The 20,380-nt window shown below is 66.2% G+C and overlaps 2 protein-coding genes across 2 annotated transcripts; one reads left to right on the top strand and one right to left on the bottom strand.

Moving 5' to 3' along the window:
- The first annotated feature begins 1,860 nt into the window (after window positions 1-1,860).
- Window positions 1,861-10,430, top strand: NOP53 (NOP53 ribosome biogenesis factor). Its single transcript, XM_065421083.1, has 13 exons — window positions 1,861-2,078; window positions 3,135-3,199; window positions 3,917-4,001; window positions 4,395-4,606; window positions 5,486-5,556; window positions 5,670-5,765; window positions 6,107-6,211; window positions 6,839-7,012; window positions 8,053-8,228; window positions 8,679-8,745; window positions 9,571-9,647; window positions 10,072-10,128; window positions 10,340-10,430. The coding sequence occupies exons 1-13, from the start codon at window positions 1,861-1,863 to the stop codon at window positions 10,344-10,346; spliced, it is 1,410 nt and encodes a 469-aa protein (XP_065277155.1). The 3' UTR covers window positions 10,347-10,430.
- A 4,383-nt stretch (window positions 10,431-14,813) lies between these two features.
- On the bottom strand, window positions 14,814-19,641 carry LOC135892963 (gap junction delta-2 protein-like). The gene is made up of 2 exons (XM_065420747.1): window positions 19,571-19,641; window positions 14,814-15,633 (listed from the first exon to the last, which is right to left on the bottom strand). The coding sequence occupies exons 1-2, from the start codon at window positions 19,639-19,641 to the stop codon at window positions 14,814-14,816; spliced, it is 891 nt and encodes a 296-aa protein (XP_065276819.1).
- Window positions 19,642-20,380: the final 739 nt, after the last annotated feature.

Here is a 20,380-nt window from a genome sequence, read left to right as displayed (position 1 = left end):
TCCGCCCCAGTAGTTACAGTTTTCAAGAGCCCCGTCTGGATGTGAAACACACGTGTGGGGGGAAAGGGCAGCCCCGCCCTTCCGTGCCACCCCCACACACCCACCCCAGTGCTGGCAGATGCAGGCCCCAGTGGGGAGAAGGGCCACCCTCGCTTTGGAAAACAGCTGTGGGTTAGGCCAGGACAAGCCTCAGCTTATTAAAAGAAAACAGCAAGCAGCCAGGGCGGGGTGTGTGTGGATCCACTGCTTCTGAAGAGGCTGAGCAGTGTGTGTGTAGGTGCGCACATGTGTTGTGTGTGCATCTGTCCTTGTGCTGTGGTTTGTGTGCATGTGGTTTGTATGGCCATGTGCTGTATTTGCATATTATGTATGTTTTGCGTGTGCATATTTTGTGTGTGCATGTTTTTTGTGTGTGTTTGTTTGTGTGTGCATGTTATGCATGTGTTTTGTTTATGTATGTGTTTTGTATGTGCATGTTGTGTGGGTCTGTGCGCATGTGTTCTGTGCTTTGTGTGTGCATGTTCTGGTGGGACCAGCTGGAAGTAGTTTTGTGTGTGTGTGTGTGTGTGCATGTGATTTTGGGGGTGGGGGGATTCACACTGTCAATGTCCTGTTACTACCTGCAGCCCTGACCCCATTGTGTGCAGCCAGGCGGTTCTGTGGGGGGACACCCGCTCTCTAGTTTTTACACACCACCTGCAGATCCCCCCCAGCACACCGTGCCCCCCTTGCCTTGCCAGAGACACGGCCCCCGTCAGTGCCAGCCAACCCAGCCAGCGCCACCCTGCATTCCTGATTTACACCGGAGTCAGGCAGACGGGAATCGGCGCCCGGGGAGTTACGCTGGGTCAGTGAGAAGGGAATCAGGCATCGTGGGTGGGAGGTGGTGGATCCTCCTCTCTTCATTTCCAAATGTGGAAAATCTCTGATGAAAACGGTTCGACCATTAACGAGGGGCAGGAAAAATATAATCACAGCCCCGGGCAGGGCCCCACCCAAAGCCCAGCCCTAGGAGAGCGGCACCAGTGGGGTGGTCCTGCCCCCTCGTGGCTGACTGGAGAGTGAATTGTGAAGTTGCATTTACACGGAGAACGGAACCCGGATTTACAACGGGAAATCGATGTGCGGGGGGAGGGTGTCCAGACAGCAAGTGTGAAAAATCGGGACAGGGTGTGGGGGGTAATAGGAGCCTATATAAGACAAAGCCCCAAATATCGGGACTGTCCCTATAAAATCAGGACCTCTGGTCACCCTGGGCGGGGGGGAATCTGGATTTGCACCTGGGAATCTGGGGTATTAATCTGGATTTGCACACAGGAATCAGGGGTATTAATCTGGATTCCCACCAGGGAACCTGGGGATGAATCTGGATTTGCACCCGGGAATCTGGATGCCCAGCGGGAAATGTAGGGAGGGGTGTGAAACTGGATTGATACCTATGTAACTGGGAAGGGGCTCAGGCTGGGAGGTGCAATGACAGCCCCATTATTCCCCGCCCTATTCCAGATGTTACTTACTAGCGCCCGCCCCCAGCCCCACATCTGCCCCCTGCGCAGCCTGCCGGGCCTCTTCAGCGTCTCCAGAGATGGGCTTGGCTGTCGAATCTGCTGATTCCGATACCAATCCAGCGACCAAAAAATTAATCGTCCCTTAGTCCGGGTTCCCATTGTCCGGAAGAGGGGGCGGTGGTGCCATGGAAGGCGGGGATTTTTTTTTTTTTTTTTTTTTTGAGGGAGTGTGGAATCTGCGGATAAAAACCCTCCGCCGTCGCCCTCATCTTTCTCCTATACCAAGATGGCGGGGCCAGCCGGAAGTAGTTTAACCGGCACTTCCGGCCTTGCGTTTCCTTCCTTTACCAAGATGGCGGCGCCCACGGAGGCTCGCAGCGGCGCGGCCGCCTCGGGCTTCCTGGGCTTCCGGGCCGGGTCCCGCGATCCCGGCGCCCCCGGCAAGCGGCGGGCCCGGGGCAGCCGCAACCGGAAGAAAAGCTGGAAGCGATGGCGGGGGCCCGAGGCCCAGCTGGGCCGGGAGCTGGGCGCCTTCCTGGAGGACGTGGGGCTGCAGCAGCGCGCGGCCGGGTGAGGGGCGGGGGCGAGGGGGGGCGCCCGGGGGGGTGATGAGGGGAGGAGGAGGGCGGCAGTGGGAGGGGGCTCCAGGGGGCAAGGAGGGGAGCTGGGGGGAGTAGGGGGGCGCCGGAGGGGAGTGGGGAGGCAATGGGGGGCGCACAGGGGTGATGAGGGGAGTGGGGGGGCGGGGGGAATGTGGGGCGCTGGGGGGCGATGAGGGGTGGGAGGGACTTGGGAGGAAGAGGGGACCGAGGGGGGAGGGAGTGAGGGCCGTGGGGGGCCTGGGAGAAGGGGCTCGGACGGGGGAGCTGGGAGTGGGGGTGGAGGGTTTGGGCAGGCTGAGGGGTCCTGGGAGGAAGACGAGGTGGGGGCAGGAGGAGGTGGGGGCTGGAAAGGGGGCAGGGTGGGGGGATTGGGGCAGAGAAGGGAGGAAGTTGGAGCCCTGGGAATGGGAGAGAATTGGGGGGCCCCTGGCGGGGTGAGGGGCCGGGGCGAGACCGTGATTGTTGGGGATGAGTATTGGGGGGGGTGTGGGGAGGCCTTGTGGGGTGAGCTGGGGGGGCTCCTGGTAAGAGATTGGGTGATAGGCACTGGTGTGGGATGTGAGGGGGTCCTGGGGGGGGGGGTGTCGGGGAAGGTAGGCTACATGAAAGGGGGAAGCTGGAGAAGATCTCATGGGTTTGGGGTGATGGAGAATCTGGGGGCAAAGGGGGGTGGGAGACCTCAAGGATCCTCATAGGTGCCGGGGGGGGGGGGGCTGCTGAGGGGTGTCAAGAGGGCCCAGAAGCGTGGGGGGGGGGTGTAGGACTGGGGAGGGTCTAGCGAGAGGGGTGGACATGGGTAGAATTTGGAGAGGAGAAAAGGGGGGCTGGCTAGGGGAGAGTTGATGGGGGGGCCCTTGGGCGTCGGGTCTGAGAGCGAGGATGAGAAGTGGGGAGCTGTGAGGTGGGTGGGCACCTATGGTCCGGACTGGGGGGGGCATTTTGGACCTGCTGAGGGGATCGGGGCTTCATTGGTCCCTCCCCAGCATGTGGGAGTAACGGGGCATCTCTCCCCTTCGCTCCCCAGGGGCCTGGTGGCCGAGAAGCCGGACGAGAGCCTCTTCTTCCTGGACACGGGGAGTGAGGAGAAAGGTGAGGGAGTGGGGGGGAGTTAGCCAGTGCTGTGGGGGTCCCCTTGTCTGCATGCCTCAGTTTCCCCTTCTGTCGCTGGCAGGGGCTGCGTGCAGCGCCTGGCGCTGATCTCCACTGAGATCTCTAGATGCTACCGTAACCTTCCCCTCTGGCTTGCGGCAGCTGCAGGCCGAGGCCTTCCGAAGCGACATGTGATTTCACGGGGTGCCTTGGGGGGTGGGGGGACTCAGCACAGCCTGAACGTCAAGCCCCCTAAGGCATCTGGAATCGGGGGCCCACAAAATCACAAGCAGCTTGAGGAAGCTTTGCCGTGGGTCGGTAGTGAGTCGCTCATCACGCATAGCGAACCGGGGGGGGCTGCTTGGAGAAAGCGCTGGGAGCGGCCGGACGCACTAAGGGCTGGGTGTAGGAATCCCACAAGATACTGGGAAGCCAGGGGGCCTAGTGAGTAGAGCGCTCGACTAGGAGTCGGGACTCCTGGGTTCTAATCCCAAACCCTGCTGTGGGGTGACCCCTTCTTGGTGCCTTGGTTTCCCCATTGTTAAAATGGCGCTGTGAGCTCCACAGACGGTGAGTGCCAGGGAAAGGGGGGGGGGGATTGATGAGACGCAATACTCCGTGGCGGGGGGGCAATGCCATTTGGGGCATCCTTGCGTCCCCGGGGTGCTGCAGAGCATGTGGCCACCCGCCCATCCGTGTCTCCCCTCCTCGCCCCAGACCGGGAGCTGAACCAAGGCAGAGAGAAGCCCCTGCGGATAGACCTCATCCTGCAGCCGGATTCCAAGGTGCCCGCTCCCAAAGAGTGAGTGTCCCGCCCGGGGCGGGGGCTGGGCTGGTGGGACGGTATCGGTGGCTCTCTGTCTCTCCCGTGTGTAGACTGTAGCGTGCTGGGCTGGGGAGCCGTCCCCACGTGGGTCATGGGTGGTTCTCTGGGGGACCCTGGGCAAGTCTCAGCACTTCGTGCCTCAGTTTCCCCATTGGCAAAACTGGGATAATAGCAATGCAGAAGCGGGGGTGCTGGGTTTGGAAGAGGAGTGGGTCTAGTGGTTGGAGCAGGGGGCTGGGAGCCAGGACGCCTGGGTTCTATCCCTGGCACTGGGGGGGTATATGTCCATCTCACACCAAGGGAGGCCAAGTGCCCCCTGCTGGCCCAGAGGCCTAAGCCGCCCTCATCCTGTCCCACTCCCCTTGGCAGCATTTTGGCCCACCAGGTCCCCAACGGGAAGAAGCTGAAACGGAAGCAGCGGCTGCGGGAGAAGCTGGCAGAGCGGGGCGTGGTGCCCCGAGAGCAGCGCCTCCTCCAGGCCCGGCTGCAGAAAGCACGGCCAGCAACAGCAGAGGCCTCGCATGGCCAGGGTGCGGGAGCCGAGCCGGCTGGGGGCTTCTACGACATCTGGTCGGACACAAGTAAGCAGGGAACCTCTGTGGCAGGGGAGTGGAGTCTAGTGGTTAGAATGGGGGGCTGGGAGCTAGGACTCCTGGGTTCTATCCCCAGCTCTGGGAGGGAGTGGGGTCTAGTGGTTAGAGCAGGGGGGCTGGGAGCCAGGACTCCTGGGTTCTAGCCTGAAGCCGGCCCAGATTCACGGTTTCCCATCTTTGGGGGTGACTTTGGTTAAGCTCAGTACAACCCCCAGCTGTGGGGTGGGGTGGTTCTGTTCCGTACCCGGGGGCCTGATCCACCGGGCTCTGCCCTCCGGCGCTGGCGCTCAGTGCTCCCACTGGGGCCCAGGCCTGGCCGCTGCAGGCACCTGCTTGCTGGGGGTTTGCCCGAGACCCAGGAAACTCATCACACAAATGGAGCCCCCTCCCCCCGCCCCACTTCGAGGGTGGCTGCTGATCGCCCCAAGTGGCCTAGTCTCGAGTCCCCTGCCCGGCTGGGATGCTCCCCAGAGCTCATCAGAGCTGGGAATACCGGGGGGGGGGAGCGTGGGGGACCCTCCCCAGGTCTCTCTGGATTTCAAAGCCTGGTAAAGACCCAGCTCCCGCTTAGGGAAGGTGGTGTCACCCCAGCTCCCCTCTGCGTGGACCAGACCCCACGCCCGGAGCTGGGAGAGAACCCAGGAGTCCTGGCTCTCAGCCCCCTGCTCTAACCACTAGACCCCACCCCCCTCCCAGAGTCCTGGCTCCCCAGCCCCCCTTCCCCCACCCCCCTTGACCCCACTCCCCTCCCAGAGCTAGGATAGAACCCAGGTGTCCTGGTGGCCCCCGCTCTGACCCCTAGGCCCCGCCGTCTCCGTGGGTGGTACCGTTGTGGGGCTGGTGGTAACGGTGCCGCTCTCTCGGCAGACCCGCTGGACCGGCCGCTGGCTGGGCAGGACGCCTGGTTCCTGGAGCAGACCAAGAAGCAGAGAGTGCGGGTGAGTGCGGGGGGCCCTGCTGGGGGTGGGCACGGACCCCCTGGGCACACGACGGGGGGTGGGGGGGACAGACCCTTCCCTCCCCTCCCGGCTCACCCGCGTTCTCTCCTCAGCGCCCCGCCAGGCTGGAGAAGAAGCCGTCGGAGCTGCCGGCCGTGGAAGTCATCCCCGCGGGGGGGTCCTACAACCCCACGTTCCAGGCCCACCAGGTAGGGGGCAGGGGGCTGCCCCCCTGCTCAGCCTGCCCCTGGAGCGTTTGCAGCAGTGCATGCTGGGAATGGAGCGGCTGTGGGGGGAGGTGTGATTTGCGGCCCCACTCTGGACTTGGGGGGGCAGCTTTCCTGCCCCATGGTGATTAGGGCTGGGGGGAGGGCTATGTGGGGGGGGGTGTTCCAGGGGCCTGCTGAGGTGGGGGCGCATGGGGGGTTCCAGGGCCCTGCTGAGGTGGGGGCGCATGGGGGGTTCCAGGGCCCTGCTGAGGTGGGGGTGCAAGGGTGGGTCCCGGGGGAGCATGGGGGGCTGTTCCCGCTGACCCCGCGTCTCCCCCCAGGCGCTGCTGCTCCAGGCCCACGAGGTGGAGCTCAGGCGGCAGAAGGCCGAGGAGAAGCTGGAGAGGCAGCTGCGTTTCCCCACGGCGGCCGAGGCCCCCACCCAGGTGAGAGCCCATGGGGGGCAGCGTTCCGGCCAGGCTGGGGAGCAGGCAATGCCGAGCCGGCTTGGGGGGGGCTCTGGGGCCCCCCAGGCTGTAGGTGCAGCGGGGACACGGCCAGCCCCCCCGTCCTGCCCCCTAGCCTGGGAGTCGGGAGGTGCAGGGGCACGTGCCCAGCCCTCCCCCGTCCTTGGCTGGCGGCTTCCCCACCCCCACCCACCCATCCGCTATATTTATCCTCTTAGGTAATCACTTTAAGGGGCCGGGTCGGCCCGCAGGACACTGTCTGGAATCCCGCCCAGCCGCCCCCGCACTGGGGAACCCCCAGCCTCTGCCCAGGGAGGGGCCCTGTTGTTCCCGGTCGCTGCGGGCGGCCCCGATGCCCTGCGGTGCCAGTCACTGAGTACCACGTTCCCCACCCCCGCCGGGCTGGGGAGCTCCGGGGTTCCCCGCAACGCCCCCAGGGTCCCAGCAGCCTTGGCGGCTCGGGGTCAAGCGTCTCCCCCCTCCGCGAAGCTCCCTAGAGAACTGGGGGGTGAGTCCTGGCTCCCCCCCCCGCTCTAACCCCTAGGCCCTGCTCCCCTCCCCGAGTGTCCGTCCCTGTCTCACAGCCGTTGCTTGCTCTGCCTGCAGGAGACGGCCTTCCGGGAGCAGTGCGAGGGGCTGCTCGAGGAGTCGGCTGACGAGGGGGGCGAGGAAGAGGCGCCCGATCAGCCCCCAGCCCCCGGGCCCCCCCCACCTCTGGCCCCCCTGCGTGAGAAGAAAACGGAGCAGCAGCGCAGAAGGGAGAAGGAAGCCAAATTCCTGGTGCCTAATTCCCTTTGGTTTCCGCTTGCGTGGGGGGCTGGGATACGCTCCCTGGTGTAATCCAGCCCTGGTCAATAGCAACCGGCGGATGGCAGCTGGCCGGTGCCCTCTGCCATGATCCCATGGGGCAGGATGTCTGGGGCGAGCCCCCCGCCATTGCCTGGGGATACCCTGGGCCAGGCTCCCCGGGAGGGGAGTCGCAGGGGGGCAGGTCCCCGATCCCCCTGGGGCTGCAGATCGCCCTTGAGAAGCGGCTTGTCCGCGGCCTCCCGGGCCCCGTGCCAGAGCGAGCTTCATTCTCGGCGCTGCAGCGCGGGGCCATCTGCTGCGCCCGGCTGCGGCCATCTGCTCCCTGCGCCGGCTCAGCCCAGCTCGCCCCCCCACCCCACACTGGGGTCCTCTGGGGGGGGCACAAGGGCGGGGCAGTCGTTAGCAGCTGGTTATGGGGAGATGCAGCACTGGTAGCGGGGGGATCCAGGACTCCTGGGTTCCCCCCCCCCAGCTCTGGGAGGGGAGTGGGGTCTAGTGGTTAGAGCGGGGGGGCTGGGAGCCAGGACTCCTGGGTTCTCTCCCCAGCTCTGGGAGGGGAGTGGGGTCTAGTGGTTAGAGCGGGGGGGCTGGGAGCCAGGACTCCTGGGTTCCCCCCCAGCTCTGGGAGGGGAGTGGGGTCTAGTGGTTAGAGGAGGGGGGCTGGGAGCCAGGATTCCTGGGTTCTCTCCCCAGCTCTGGGAGGGGAGTGGGGTCTAGTGGTTAGAGCGGGGGGGCTGGGAGCCAGGACTCCTGGGTTCTATCCCCAGCTCTGGGAGGGGAGTGGGGTCTAGTGGGTTAGAGCAGGGGGGGCTGGGAGCCAGGACTCCTGGGTTTTCTCCCCGGCTCTGGGAGGGGAGTGGGGTCTAGTGGTTAGAGCGGGGGCTGGGGGGGCTGGGAGCCAGGACTCCTGGGTTCTCTCCCTGGCTCTGGGAGGGGAGTGGGGGCTAGCGGTTGGAGCGGGGGCTGGGGGGCAGCGCCACACCTGATCTGACCCGGTCTGGTCCCTGCAGGAGGCCCGGCGGCTGGGCGAGAAGGCGGCACGGTGCCGGCGGCAGGAGCTCTTCCAGCTCCGCTCCATCCGGCTGCAGGTGAAGCGGCGCGAGGCCGAGCTGCTGCGCCGGAGGCGGGCGCGGCTGGCGAAGAGACGGGCCGAGGCCACCAAGCCCCGGCGGCTGGGCAGGCTCAAGTGAGCGGCGGGGGGGCCTGTCTCTCTGAGCGTGGCGGGCACATGGGCACGGCTCTCCGGTGGGGAAGGGGCGGGGATTTCCCAGGTCTTGGACCCCTGGGGACCCGGGAGAGGGGTCAGGGCAGGGTATGCAGGGGACGGCTAAAGGGGGGTGTCATACAGGGGTACAACAGGGAGCTGGGGGTGCTGGGCGGGGGTATAAAGGGAGCTGGGGGTGCTGGGCGGGGGTATAAAGGGAGCCGGGGGATGCGGGGAGCTGGGCCAGGGGAGGAAGGGGCGCCGGGAACCAGGGGTGTTGGGCAGGGGAGGAAGGGGGCCCTGGGGTGAAGCGGGTGTAGGGAGCTGGCACGTAAAGGGGGCTCCGGCAGGGGCTGTTTTCAGGGCACGCATGTGGGGGGGCTGCTCCTCTTCTAACCCTTCCCCCCCCCCCCCGGGGTCTCTCTCCGGCAGATACGAAGACCCCGACCTGGAGGTGCAGCTGAGCACGGAGCTGGCCGAGTCCCTGCGGACGCTGAAGGTGGGTGCCCGGGCCAGCGGCCATCTCCCTGGCGCCTGGGCTGCTGTCGGTGCCCCCGGGGTTCGGTGTTTCGGGGGGTGGAGCAGACGCTGGTGCCCCGTGATGAGACCCATCCTTGCGCTACGAGGATTCGCAGCACTGCATGCTGGGAATGTGAAGGTCACCCGGGGTTTCCCGGGCCCTGCCCAGTGGGGAAGGACCTGGGGACTGAGGGCACCAGACGTAGCCGCCTCCTCATCCCGTGCAGACAGACAGGCCAGTGACCCAATCGGCAGTGGGCACCGTGTCCTGTGCGTCGAGTCCGGTCCCAGCCTCTGACGGGCTGGTGCCAGGTGCCCCCCAGTGGATGATTATGGGATAACCTGCCCGCAGAGGCAATTCCTGCCTGACCCCCGTGGCTGGCAGCTGGCTCCTGCCCTGAAGCATGAGTTTATAGCCCGTTGTTCAATGAGGGGTGCCCACGGATGGCCCCATGCCCCCCCTGCTCCCCCACCTCAGCCGATGGAGTGTCTGGTGGGACAGGAATCGGCTTCCTCTCTGCCCCGTGGCCTGGGGCAGTGGGAGAGGGGGCGGCAGCAGGGGAGGGGCTGAAGGGGGGTGGCTTAGCGCTTTAACTCTTCCAGGGGGGCCATCCGCTCCCTCGGTCTCCCCATCTGGCTGCTCTGAGGGTCCCCCCCTCCCCCCACGCTGCCTCTTGAAGCTCTGTTGGGGGGGCATCCCAGCCCTGTGCCGGGCCCTGAGGCTGGGGTGAGGGGCAGCCTCCCCTGAGCCAGGCACAGACTGACGCCCCCCGGCTCTGACCGGCTTTGCCCGTCTCTCGCTCAGCCCGAGGGCAGCGTCCTGCGCGACCGCTTCAAGAGCCTGCAGAAAAGAAACCTGATCGAGCCCAGGGAACGCGCCAAGTGAGTGGGGGGCGCAGGGCCCCGGGCAGCCTGGGCCTGCTCTGCGAGGGGGGAGGTTGGCAGGAGACTCCTGACCCCCACGTGGCCGGGGGGGGGTTCTCTACCCGTTGGCTGATGCCCTGGGATGGTTTGGGCAGCGCGGGCGTCTCTAGCCATGCGTGGGGCATTGAGTTGCTGGACCCAGCACTGGGGGGGGGGGCGGGGGGGGGACGGGCTCCTCCCCCACAGGTTCCAAATCAGGCTCTGGCTTTGGGGGGGAGGGGGGTTCCAGGGCTCTAGGGAGCAGAGGGGATTAGTGGGGGGGGGGGGGAATCAGGCAGGGCCCATCCTGGGTCCCTCCCCCACTCGGTGGGTTTGTTTGAGGGGCCTGTACCCCGTTCCTTGTGGCTGGGAACTAACCCCCCCGTCCCCGTCGCCCCCCCAGGTTCAAGAGGAAATACCGGCTGAAGTACGTGGAGAAGAGGGCCTTCCGCGAAGTCACGTGAGTGGGGTTATGGGGGGACCCATGGGCTGGGGGCGCTGGGTGGGGGTGGAGATGGGGGCAGGGCTGCCCCTCTCTCTGGGGTTACCCCGTTCTGGGGATAAAGGCTTCGGTCTCTGGGATTTCACCAGCAGCAGATTCCCTGAATACCCCGTTCCTGCCCCCCCCCCCCCGGCTGCACCCCGTAACCGCCCTCTGCTTTGCATTGCAGGTTGTAGGCCTGACCCCCCTCGGCTCCTCGCTGCGCCCGGCGCTGGCCGGTTGTACCAACGATCTCATTAAAGCCCTGGGCATCTCCCGTCGCTCCGGCTCCTCATTGCCTGCCTGGGCCCCTAGCACCCCCCGCGTCCTGCCTCGACCCCCCTTCTGGGCACCTGCCGAGGGCTTGTGGCGTGAGGCTGGGGTCTTGGCGTTAATATTGGGGGGGGGGGAATGTGGGGCAGTGGGTCCCTCTGGGGAGCTGGGGGCCGGCTGCCCGGTTTCGGCGTGGCTGCGATCCAGGGCTGGATGGCGGCTGCCCGCTGGCACCACGGGGCTGGCATTGGCAGGGCGCCAGTGCTGTGATTAGATGCGCCTGGTTTAGCAACATCTGGCTTCTGTTCAGGACAGAGTCTCCGCTTCCCCCCCCCCCCCCCCAACTGTTGTGGAGGCCGCTTGGCTCACAGCTCCCACCGCGGCAACTGCCCGTCAGCTCCTCTCTGCCCCTCCCGAGAGCTCGTGCCGGGGGAGGGAGTGGGGGCTGGGAGCCAGGACTCCTGGGTTCTCTCCCCGGCTCTGCCGCTGAGTGGACCATTCTGGCCCAGCCCCAGAGCTGCTGGAGGAACCCAGGAGTCCTGGCTCTCAGTGAAGCCCCCATCCTGCCATACACCCCGTCTGAAAGCACAGAGACCCCTCGGCATCTCCCCCGGGCTCCTGCTGAGGTCGGGGGGGGGGGAGGGGGGGAGAGGACAGAAGCTGGCAGATCTGGGTTCCCGGCCGGATCCTCCTTCCCCTGGACCCTGCGGAGCTGTGGGGCGTGGCCCTGCCAGGAGCTGCTTGGCTGGGGTTAGCCCCTGAACTGCTGGGAGCCTCTTGTTTGTTACAGAAGACCCTACAATAACAAACCACTGCCTGGCTCTGGGAGGGGAATGGGGTCAGTGGTTGGAGCGGGGAGGGGCTGGGAGCCAGGACTCCTGGGTTATATCCCTGTCACATGTGACCACGTCCCCCCTCTCTGCCTCAGTTTCCCCCATCATGCTACCAGTCTGCTTCATGGACCCAGGGCCCTCCCCTGGCCAGGGGACAGTGGCTGAAGATTTCTAGCTTTGGGGGGGGTCTATTGCTGCCCGGGGTGACCCCACCCCCACGCTGCCCCCCTCCACCAGCAAGGGGATCTCCCTGGCCAGCTCCGCTCCCCTGCCGGCGCCCGCAGCAGCTGGCTCTGGGGGACGTGCTGACTCAGCATCCCGGCTCCCATGCATAATTCAGGCCACCTAATGCAGTTTCGATGTCGTGGACCACGACTTCCTCCCAGCTGCCACCGAAATAGAAACAGCCCCAGCCTGGCCTGGCGACCCTTTGCCCACCGGGGGGGGCCGGGCCCAGCTCCCCCTGGCCAGCGCTGGGCAGGGACTCCTGGGGACCGAGCCCCATGCACTGGGGGGGCTCTCCCCCTGGGGTCATGCTAGCCCCGATGCACAGGGGCGGGGGGCTCCAGAGGGGGCAGGCTGCCTCGCCCACCCCAGCCAGCTGCAGCCTCTAGCTTCGTGCCCAGGCGGTCCGGCAGGCTGGGGGTCTTGTCCCTGGGCTGGGGGGCTTAGGAGGGAGGGGGTTCCCTGCACCCGGGGGGAGACGATGGGACGCTCAGATGCCAGAGGGGGGGCGCATGTGTCCTGGCCAAGTGCACAGATCAGAAAAGAGGTGATGGGAATTGAGCCCAGGAGTCCTGGCTCCCAGCCCCCCTGCTCTAACCACTAGCCCCCACTCCCCTCCCAGAGCTGGGGAGAACCCAGGAGTCCTGGCTCCCAGCCCCCTGCTCTAACCACTAGCCCCCACTCCCCTCCCTGAGCCGGGGAGAGAACCCAGGAGTCCTGGCTCCCAGCCCCTTCCTCGTGCCCTGCTCTGCCCACACTCTGGTGGTTATTAATAGAGGCGTGACTGGGAATGAGGTGTCACCTCGTGGGTGCTAATGAACAAGCAGGGGGGGCGGGGGGGATGCTCTTGCCACGGTGCCAGGTCCCTGCTCACCTGGCGCTGTCATGTTCTTCCCCTCCTCCCCCCCCGTGATCCCAGCACAAGGGGCAATGTGGGATCCCAATGGGGGCAGGTCCTGGGACCACCCATCTGGCTGGCTACACCCACCTTCCCCCCCCCCCCTCAGGCCTGGGAGGGGGCTCTGGCCTGGTGTCCCCCCCTGCCTCCTGTCCTCATGGGATTGATACCCGCTGCCCCTCCCTTCATCCCTCTTCCCACCCCCAGGGGTCACCATCTCCCCCCAGTGGGGGCCAGGTGCTGGCCATGGGCAGGGGCTGTGGTTGGGGCGTGATGAACCCTGGCTCCGTGTACAACCGGCCCCGGGCGATGAGAGCTGGGTGTAGGGGCGAGAGACCCGCCGATAACAGTTGCATTGGACCCCTCCTGGTGCTGCCCAGCGCCGAGACAACGACACCCCAGTGGGCACAGCCGCAGCACGCACAACCTGACGACAATACCCCGGCGGCCACAAGCCGGCGACAACACCCCACGCGCAGCACACACAACCCGGCGACAACACCCCACCGGGCACAACCTGATAACACCCCAGTGGGCACAGCCGCGGCACGCACAACCTGACGACAATACCCCGGCGGCCACAAGCCGGCGACAACACCCCACGCGCAGCACACACAACCCGGCGACAACACCCCACCGGGCACAACCTGATAACACCCCAGGGGGCACAGCCGTGGCGCGCACAACCCGACGACAACATCCCAGCGGCCACAACCCAACGAAAACACCCCGGCCTCAGCACGCATAACCCGGCGACAACAGCCCAGTGGGCACAGCCGCAGCACGCACAACCCAATGACAACACCCCAAAGGCACAGCCGCGGCGTGCGCACAACCCAACGACCACGCCCCAGCGGGCACAGCCGTGACAGGCACAGCCCAACGACAACACCCCAGCGGGCACAGCCGCAGCACGCACAACCCAACGACGACACCCCAGCAGGCACAGCCATGGCACATACAAACAACCTAGGACGACATTCCAGGAGGCCCATGGCTAAGCGTGGGGCTGTCACCGGGCGGCTGGGGTCAGTGCTGGGCTCACATGAGGTTGTTCCCCTTTGTGATTTCTGCCCCCAGGAGCAGCATGGCCGCCCCCCCCGGGCTGAGCGGCGGGGTGGTGGGGGAGGGGGTTTGTTTTGTTCAACAACCCGGAGCTTCAGGGCAGCGAGGGGCTTAAGAGGTGAAAGTGCCATGGGGGGGAGGGATCAGCTTAGGGGGAGGCAGCGGAGAGGATTACTAAAGGGAGGGCACAGAGCGGGGGGGGGGGGGGCTGGGAGCCAGGACACCTGGGTTCTGTCCCCAGCTCGGGAAGAGGGAGGGCCTCTCAGGGTTGAGGGGGTGGGCTGGGAACTAGGACGCCTGGGTTCTATCCCTGGCCCTGCTGGGTGATCCTGGCCATGTCTTGCCCCCTCTCTGTGGCTCAGTTTCCCTCTCTGTAAATGGGGATGATATTAACAGGGGGCGGCACCGCCCTCACGGTGCTTTGAGATCGGTGCTGGCCAAGGGACGGACCATTATCTACAGGGGCTGGTTTCCCCCCCCCCCCCCCCAATAAATGCAAAGTGCCCAGGGCCCGGGAGGGGGGATGTGGCCAGATGGTCCCAGCCCAGAGCAGCTTAAGGGCAGCAAATCCCGGCGGGGGGGCCACGACTTGCGACGCTGCTCCGCAGGCAGGTTCCTGGGACTGGCAGCGGGCGCTGAGCCAGAACCAGCCCCTGGCACCTCCCCCAGCCAGGCAGGGCCGAGGGGTTGTTTGGGGGGGGGGGCTGGGATTTCCCCCTTTGCAGTCCTATCTCCCAGCCACAAGCCCCCCGTCTCTAGCGGGGGGGGGGGGGTGCTGGCAGCAGGGAGCTGTCCACCCAGGGGCATTTCACCCCGTTTCTCTGTCTGCCCCCCTCCCTGGGGTCGCCCTGCCTCGCCCATGTGAGACGGGCTGGGCCAGACTGCCAGGGGAGAGCCCCCCCCCCCCCCGAGAGTCTCCCGCAGCCCAGCTCCATCTACCACCCAGCTTATTTTTTAATTATTAAAAATTGCATCTGGTCATCGATACTTTTTATTGTCAGCCCAAGGGCTGAGAAAAGCAGGGAGCCATGATCTGCCCCCCCCCCTGCAGAAACACCCCCCGCACTCCCCAAATATTCCCCACCCCTGGCTGATCCCAGGGCCGGAAAAGGCTGATGGGGGGGAGTTCCAGGACCCCGCCCCCCTGCTTGCACCATGGTGGAAGACTCCGAGAAACAATAAATATATATTTTTTAAGTGAGTTGGAGCCGGGAGCCCCCCCACACCCCAGCTGGATCCTGGGGGGGTCGTGTCTCCCGTTCAGCCCTTGGAGCAAACCTGCTGAGCCCCCCCTGGTCGGGAGGGGTGGCTCGAGAAGCACCCACTGGCGTTTGCATTGTAAAGCGGGAGGCCCCGGCCGCCCCCGGGGCTCAGACGTAGGCGGACTCGCTGGACTGGGTCCGGCCCAGCGGCGGCACCTGGGCCAGGGCCGAGAGGTCCTTCTTGCGCACCTCGCAGACGGATTTGCGCCGCGCCTGCACGCCCCGGATGGCCGTCTTGATCTTGCGCCAGCCCAGGTGGTTGAGCTCGGCCAGGTTGAGCAGGACGCAGATCCCGCTGACGGCGAACATGAAGACCAGGAAGACGGTCTTCTCGGTGGGCCGGGAGACGTAGCACTCCACCTCCTTGACGCAGGGGTAGCGGTCGCACTCGAAGATGGCCGGCACGTTGAAGCCGTACAGGAAGTACTGTCCCGCCAGGAAGCCGATCTCCAGCGCGTTGCGGAAGACCACCTGGATGATGTAGAAGCGGGAGATGCCCTCCTGCCGCTTCACCTTGGCGCTCTTGGGCGGGCGCCGGGGGGTGCTGGGCAGCTCCTTGACCTCCAGGCAGTCGGGTTCCTCCTTGGCCGAGCCCTCGGGGTTGTGCACCAGGATCCCGTTGACGCTCCGCGCCTTCCGGGCGTCCTTCTCCAGCAGCGGGTAGAGGAAGGAGTAGCGCCGGTCCCGCTGCTTGGCCGACTGGTGGACGGAGTAGGTGATGAAGCAGAGGCTGGGCGTGCAGACCAGGATGATCTGGAAGACCCAGTAGCGGATGTGGGAGATGGGGAAGGCCTTGTCGTAGCAGGCCTGGTTGCAGCCTGGCTGCAGGGTGTTGCACATGAACATGGTCTGCTCGTCCTCATATACCGTCTCGCCCACGATGGCCACAATCAGGATCCGGAAGATGACGACCACCGTCAGCAGGATCCTGCAGGGGGGAGAGAGGAGGGACCCAGCTGGGCGCGGCGAGGGGAGCAGGCCCTGCTCCGCTGGGAGCCCCGGGTGGCGGGGAACTTAGGGCAGGCAGGGCGCCTGGGTTCTCTCCTCAGCTCTGGGAGGGGAGTGGAGGCTAGTGGTTAGAGTGGGGGAGGCTGGGAGCCAGGACTCCTGGGTTCTCTCCCAGCTCTGGGAGGGTGTTTGATGCACTTGACCTTTTGTCCAGCTGCCGGAGCGGGGAGAAGGGCCAGCACCTCTCGGTCCCTGATTCTCAGTGGCAAATGCATCTGCTGCCCCTTTCCCTGGGGCCTTTCACTCCCAACCCTGCACCCCTAAAATGCAGCTACCTCTGGGGCGGAGCGCCTCAGCTAGCACACGGGGGGTTCACTCCAGCGGGAAGACACAGCCCACCCCATGTGGGGATTTGAACCGGTGGAGCCAGAGCCATCCCATGCCCACCAGCGGGGGGCGGTGTGCAGCGCACGCAAACCCCACAGGGCTGAAACCAGCATCCTCCTGGCCTTAAGAGACCGGCCTCCCCCTTGGGCCAGGCGCCGCCCAGACCCCAGCCAAGATCAAGGCCCCGTCGCGCCGGGCACCGCCCAGACCCCAGCCAAGATCAGGGCCCCGTCGCACCGGGCATCGCAGACCCAGCAGGAGACAGTCCCTGCCCCAAACTGCTCACTGTCTGAGCAAAGGGCAGATCATTCTCCAACGTTACAGCTGGGGAAACTGAGGCCCAGAGAGATGCAGGGACGTGCCCAGGGAATCAGGGCAGAGCAGGGATTAGAGCCTGGAGTCCCAGGGCATTAACCCTGCGGCCGTGCCCTTCTGTGCCACTGACACGCTGCTTGGGCAGGCAGGAGAGCTGGTCCACCACATCCCTACCACCCCGGCTGCCTGGAATGCGAGCCGCACGCCTGTCAGGGGCTCAATCCTCGCAGCCTCTGCTAGACCCGTACAGGCAGGGAAACTGAGTCAGGAATTTGCACAAGGCCACCCAGGAACGTAGTCACAGAGCTGGGGAGAGAACCCAGGAGTCCTGGCTCCCAGCCCCCTGCTCTAACCACTAGACCCCTCCCCCACAATACATTGCACCCAGGGACCCTTTAATGGAAGCTGATCAGTCAGATGACGGGCACAGGCTCACATGTGGCCCCCTCCCTCCCTGGAGCGAAAGGCCCGGGGTCTGCACCAGCCCAGCGCCCTCCCTGTCCCCAGCGGTTCTGGGCAACAGGCCCCCCCCGGGCCCCTGCCAGCTGCCATGCGCTGGGTTCTGCCCTGACTCAGGCTGGGGCCACCTGCAGCTCCCCACTCCCATCGGCCCCGCACCTGCCCCCATGGCCTGGCCCTGGGCCCAGTGGAGAGGAACTGAGCGCAGCGTTACCGGGCAGCAGGGCTGCGCCTGGTGCTGGGGTGGAGCGCGGGAGGCCTGGTTTCCGTTCCCAGCGCGGCCACACACCCACCGAGTCACCTCAGGTGGCTCGCACACGCTCCGTGCCTCGGTTTCCCCAGCTGTAAAATGGGTATAACAATCGCTCCTCGGTCTACCTGGGCGGGGAGCACTATGGGGCAGGGGGATGGGGTGTACGCCCCACACCGGCGCTGAGAGACACGAGGCACAGATGGGCAGGAGCCAGGTGGGGCCTGTATAAAGCCCGGGAGCTGGCAGCCGAAGCAGGCCGCAGGGAAGGCCCGGGCTCCCCTGCCAGCCGCTGGTGGAGTGACACAGGTGGTGCCGCAAGGGGCAGGCTGCGGGACTCTGATACCCCCCCAGGAAGGGGGAACCCTGGAGACAGCCGGCCAGAGGCCTGACTCACCAAGAGGAGGCTGCGGCTCCTGGAGCCAGGGGGCCGCGGGGCGGGATGGTCCCACAGCAGGGCTGCCTGATCAGAGCTAATCCCCCGAGCGGGCAGGAGGCAGCGTCACCTGCGGTGAGTGGACCCCATGACAGGCAGGGACTGTCTCGGCCGGGGGTCTTTGTGGTGCGCCGGGGGCCCCCCTGGCCTCGGCTGGGGGTCTGTAGATACACCTACAACGCCCACCCAGACTGCCCCGCAAGCTGGGCTGACGGGTCTGTTGCAGCACATGCCAGGGGACCCCCGGGCTGCTCAGCCCCGCTCTGATCTGGCGGGCGCTTGTCCTGTCCTGAGGCCAAACCCGCCCGCCCGGCCATGAGCATGAGGTGGGAACCGTAGGCTGGGGAGGGCGGCTGGGGTACGGGCCGAGGCCCCACCCCACTGAGTCCTGCTCGGGAACCCCTCCGCATCCGAACCCTCCTGCTCACCACGGCCCCGATCTGGCCGAGGGGCCTTAAAACACTGTATGGGCCCAGCCCGGGTCCCCAGCCTGCCAACACGGTCCCGTGGCCCAGCCCCAGCCCCTCCGGGGTGACCGGAACAGGCAGCATGATGGTGACACGGGGGGCAGCCCCTGCTGGGGAATGGCCCCCGCTGACGTGAGACAGGTGCTCCCAGGAATCTCACAGCCTGGAATCAGCGTCCCCCCGTCCGTCCGTCCATCCTCCCCTTTCCCTCTGTCTCCTCCCGCCCTGAGCGCCCAGCTCCGCCCACCCCCTCTGCCCCGTCCAGAGCCGCCCCCTCAGCCCCCCAGTGCAGCCTCCTCCCAGCCCTGCCACCTTGGTGGCTTTGTGCTAGGGCTGGAGCAAGGGGTTGCTCCCCCCTCCCGGGCAGCAGGGCCCCCCCGTGCCCTGTTGTCCCTGGCTGACCTCTGGGGTCAGGCTGCCGCGCTGCCCCCGGGGCCTGCGGCCCTCCCCAGCAGTGTCGGACTGTGCCCTGCGCGGGAGGGGCTGGCGAGAGCGAGCAGCGGGCCGGCTCCCCCTGCAGTGAGCCGCAGCCCCGCAGGGAGGGCGGCTACCGGCTCCTTGCCACCCGGCAGAGGGGTTGCCCGGTCGGACCCCTGGCGCCCACCCCACCCCCCACATAGCCCCATATCCCCACCCACCCACCCACTGCACGGCAGTGCAGGGTTTGTTCTACACACCGATAGCACCTCCCCTGGCCGGGATCCCCCGCACGCTGTCTGCCAACCCCCCATCCCCAGGGTCCAAAGCCGCATTCTACAGGGGGGAAACTGAGGTAGCATGAGGGGATGGGACTTGCTAAAGATCACTGGGGAAGGCAGTATCTAGAATAGAACCTGGGTTCTGCCTCCAGCCCCCCTGCTCTGACCCACCAGACCCCCACTCCCCTCCCAGAGCCGGGGAGAGAACCCAGGAGTCCTGGCTCCCAGCCCCCCAGCTCTAACCACCAGACCCCCACTCCCCTCCCAGAGCCGGGGAGAGAACCCAGGAGTCCTGGCTCACAGCCCTCCTGCTCTAACCACCAGACCCCCACTCCCCTCCCCTCCCAGAGCTGGGAGAGAACCCAGGAGTCCTGGCTCCCAGCCCCCTGCTCTAACCCACCAGACCCCACTCCCCTCCCAGAGCTGGGAGAGAACCCAGGAGTCCTGGCGCCCAGCACCAGCCCTCCAGCCTCCTGCTCTCACCATCAGACCCACTGGGCTCTCCCGGTGGGTAATTTGGGCAATTCCCACCCGGCTGCTACAACCAGCAACCCTGGCCCCAGCTCCTTGCCCCACCACCCCTACATAGCAGCTCTCCACTGGCCAGCCCCCAAAGCTGGAGGGGGCAAGGGGCCAGCCCCCCCCCGAGCTGGAGGGGGAAGGGACCAGCCCCCCGCCCCCCGAGCTGGAGGGGGCAAGGGGCCAGCGCCCCCCCCCGAGCCGGAGGGGGAAGGGACCAGCGCCCCCCCCCCGAGCTGGAGGGTGCAAGGGGCCAGCGCCCCCCCCCCCGAGCTGGAGGGTGCAAGGGGCCGCCGCCCCCGAGCTGGAGGGGGAAGGGACCAGCGGCCCCCCCCCGAGCTGGAGGGGGAAGGGACCAGCCCCCCCGGACCCCCCGCGCCGCGCACCTGCCGATCATAGTCGAGTGCTGCTGCACCGCGGCCTCCAGCAACCTTTCCAGGATCGTCCACTCGCCCATCGCGGCGGGGCGCCGGGGGCTGCCCGCATCCAGCAGCGGGGGGGACCCCGGGCCGCTCCCCGGCCCCGTCAGCTGCGGGGACCCCGGCGTCCGGGCCCCCGCCGGGCAGCCCGGGCCATGGGAGCGGGGCTGGGGCGAGCCCGGCGCCCGCTGCGCGCTGCCACACCTGCGCCGCTTTCAAGGACGCCGGGCGGGAGGCGGCGGGATTAGCGCCCGGACCCCCCCGCCCCGGAGCGGGATGAGCGGGAGCCCCGGCGGGGGGGGGCGGGCGCAGCGGCGGAGGAAAGTTTATGGGGGGGCAGCGACGTGTCAGTGCGCCGAGGTACACACACACCGCAACAATGCACACACAGACACACACACACTGCAACAATGCACACACACACTGCAACAATGCGCGCACAGACACACACACATTGCAACAAGGCACAGATACACCCATAACACACATTGCAACAATGCACACACAGACACACACACTGCAACAATGCACAGATACACCCATAACACACATTGCAACAATGCACACACAGACACACACACTGCAACAATGCACAGATACACCCATAACACACATTGCAACAATGCACACACACACACATATTGCAACAATACATACACACACACACACATTGCAACAATGCACGGATACACCCATAACACCCATTGCAACAATACATACACACACACACACATTGCAACAATGCACACACATTGCAACAGCACTCTCACATTGCAA

The sequence above is a fragment of the Emys orbicularis genome, chromosome 21, assembly GCF_028017835.1.
Source record: "Emys orbicularis isolate rEmyOrb1 chromosome 21, rEmyOrb1.hap1, whole genome shotgun sequence".
Classification (NCBI taxonomy): Eukaryota; Metazoa; Chordata; order Testudines; family Emydidae; genus Emys; species Emys orbicularis.
The sequence above is the reverse complement of the archived record's forward strand: the minus strand, read 5'-3'. Positions and strand labels throughout refer to the sequence as shown.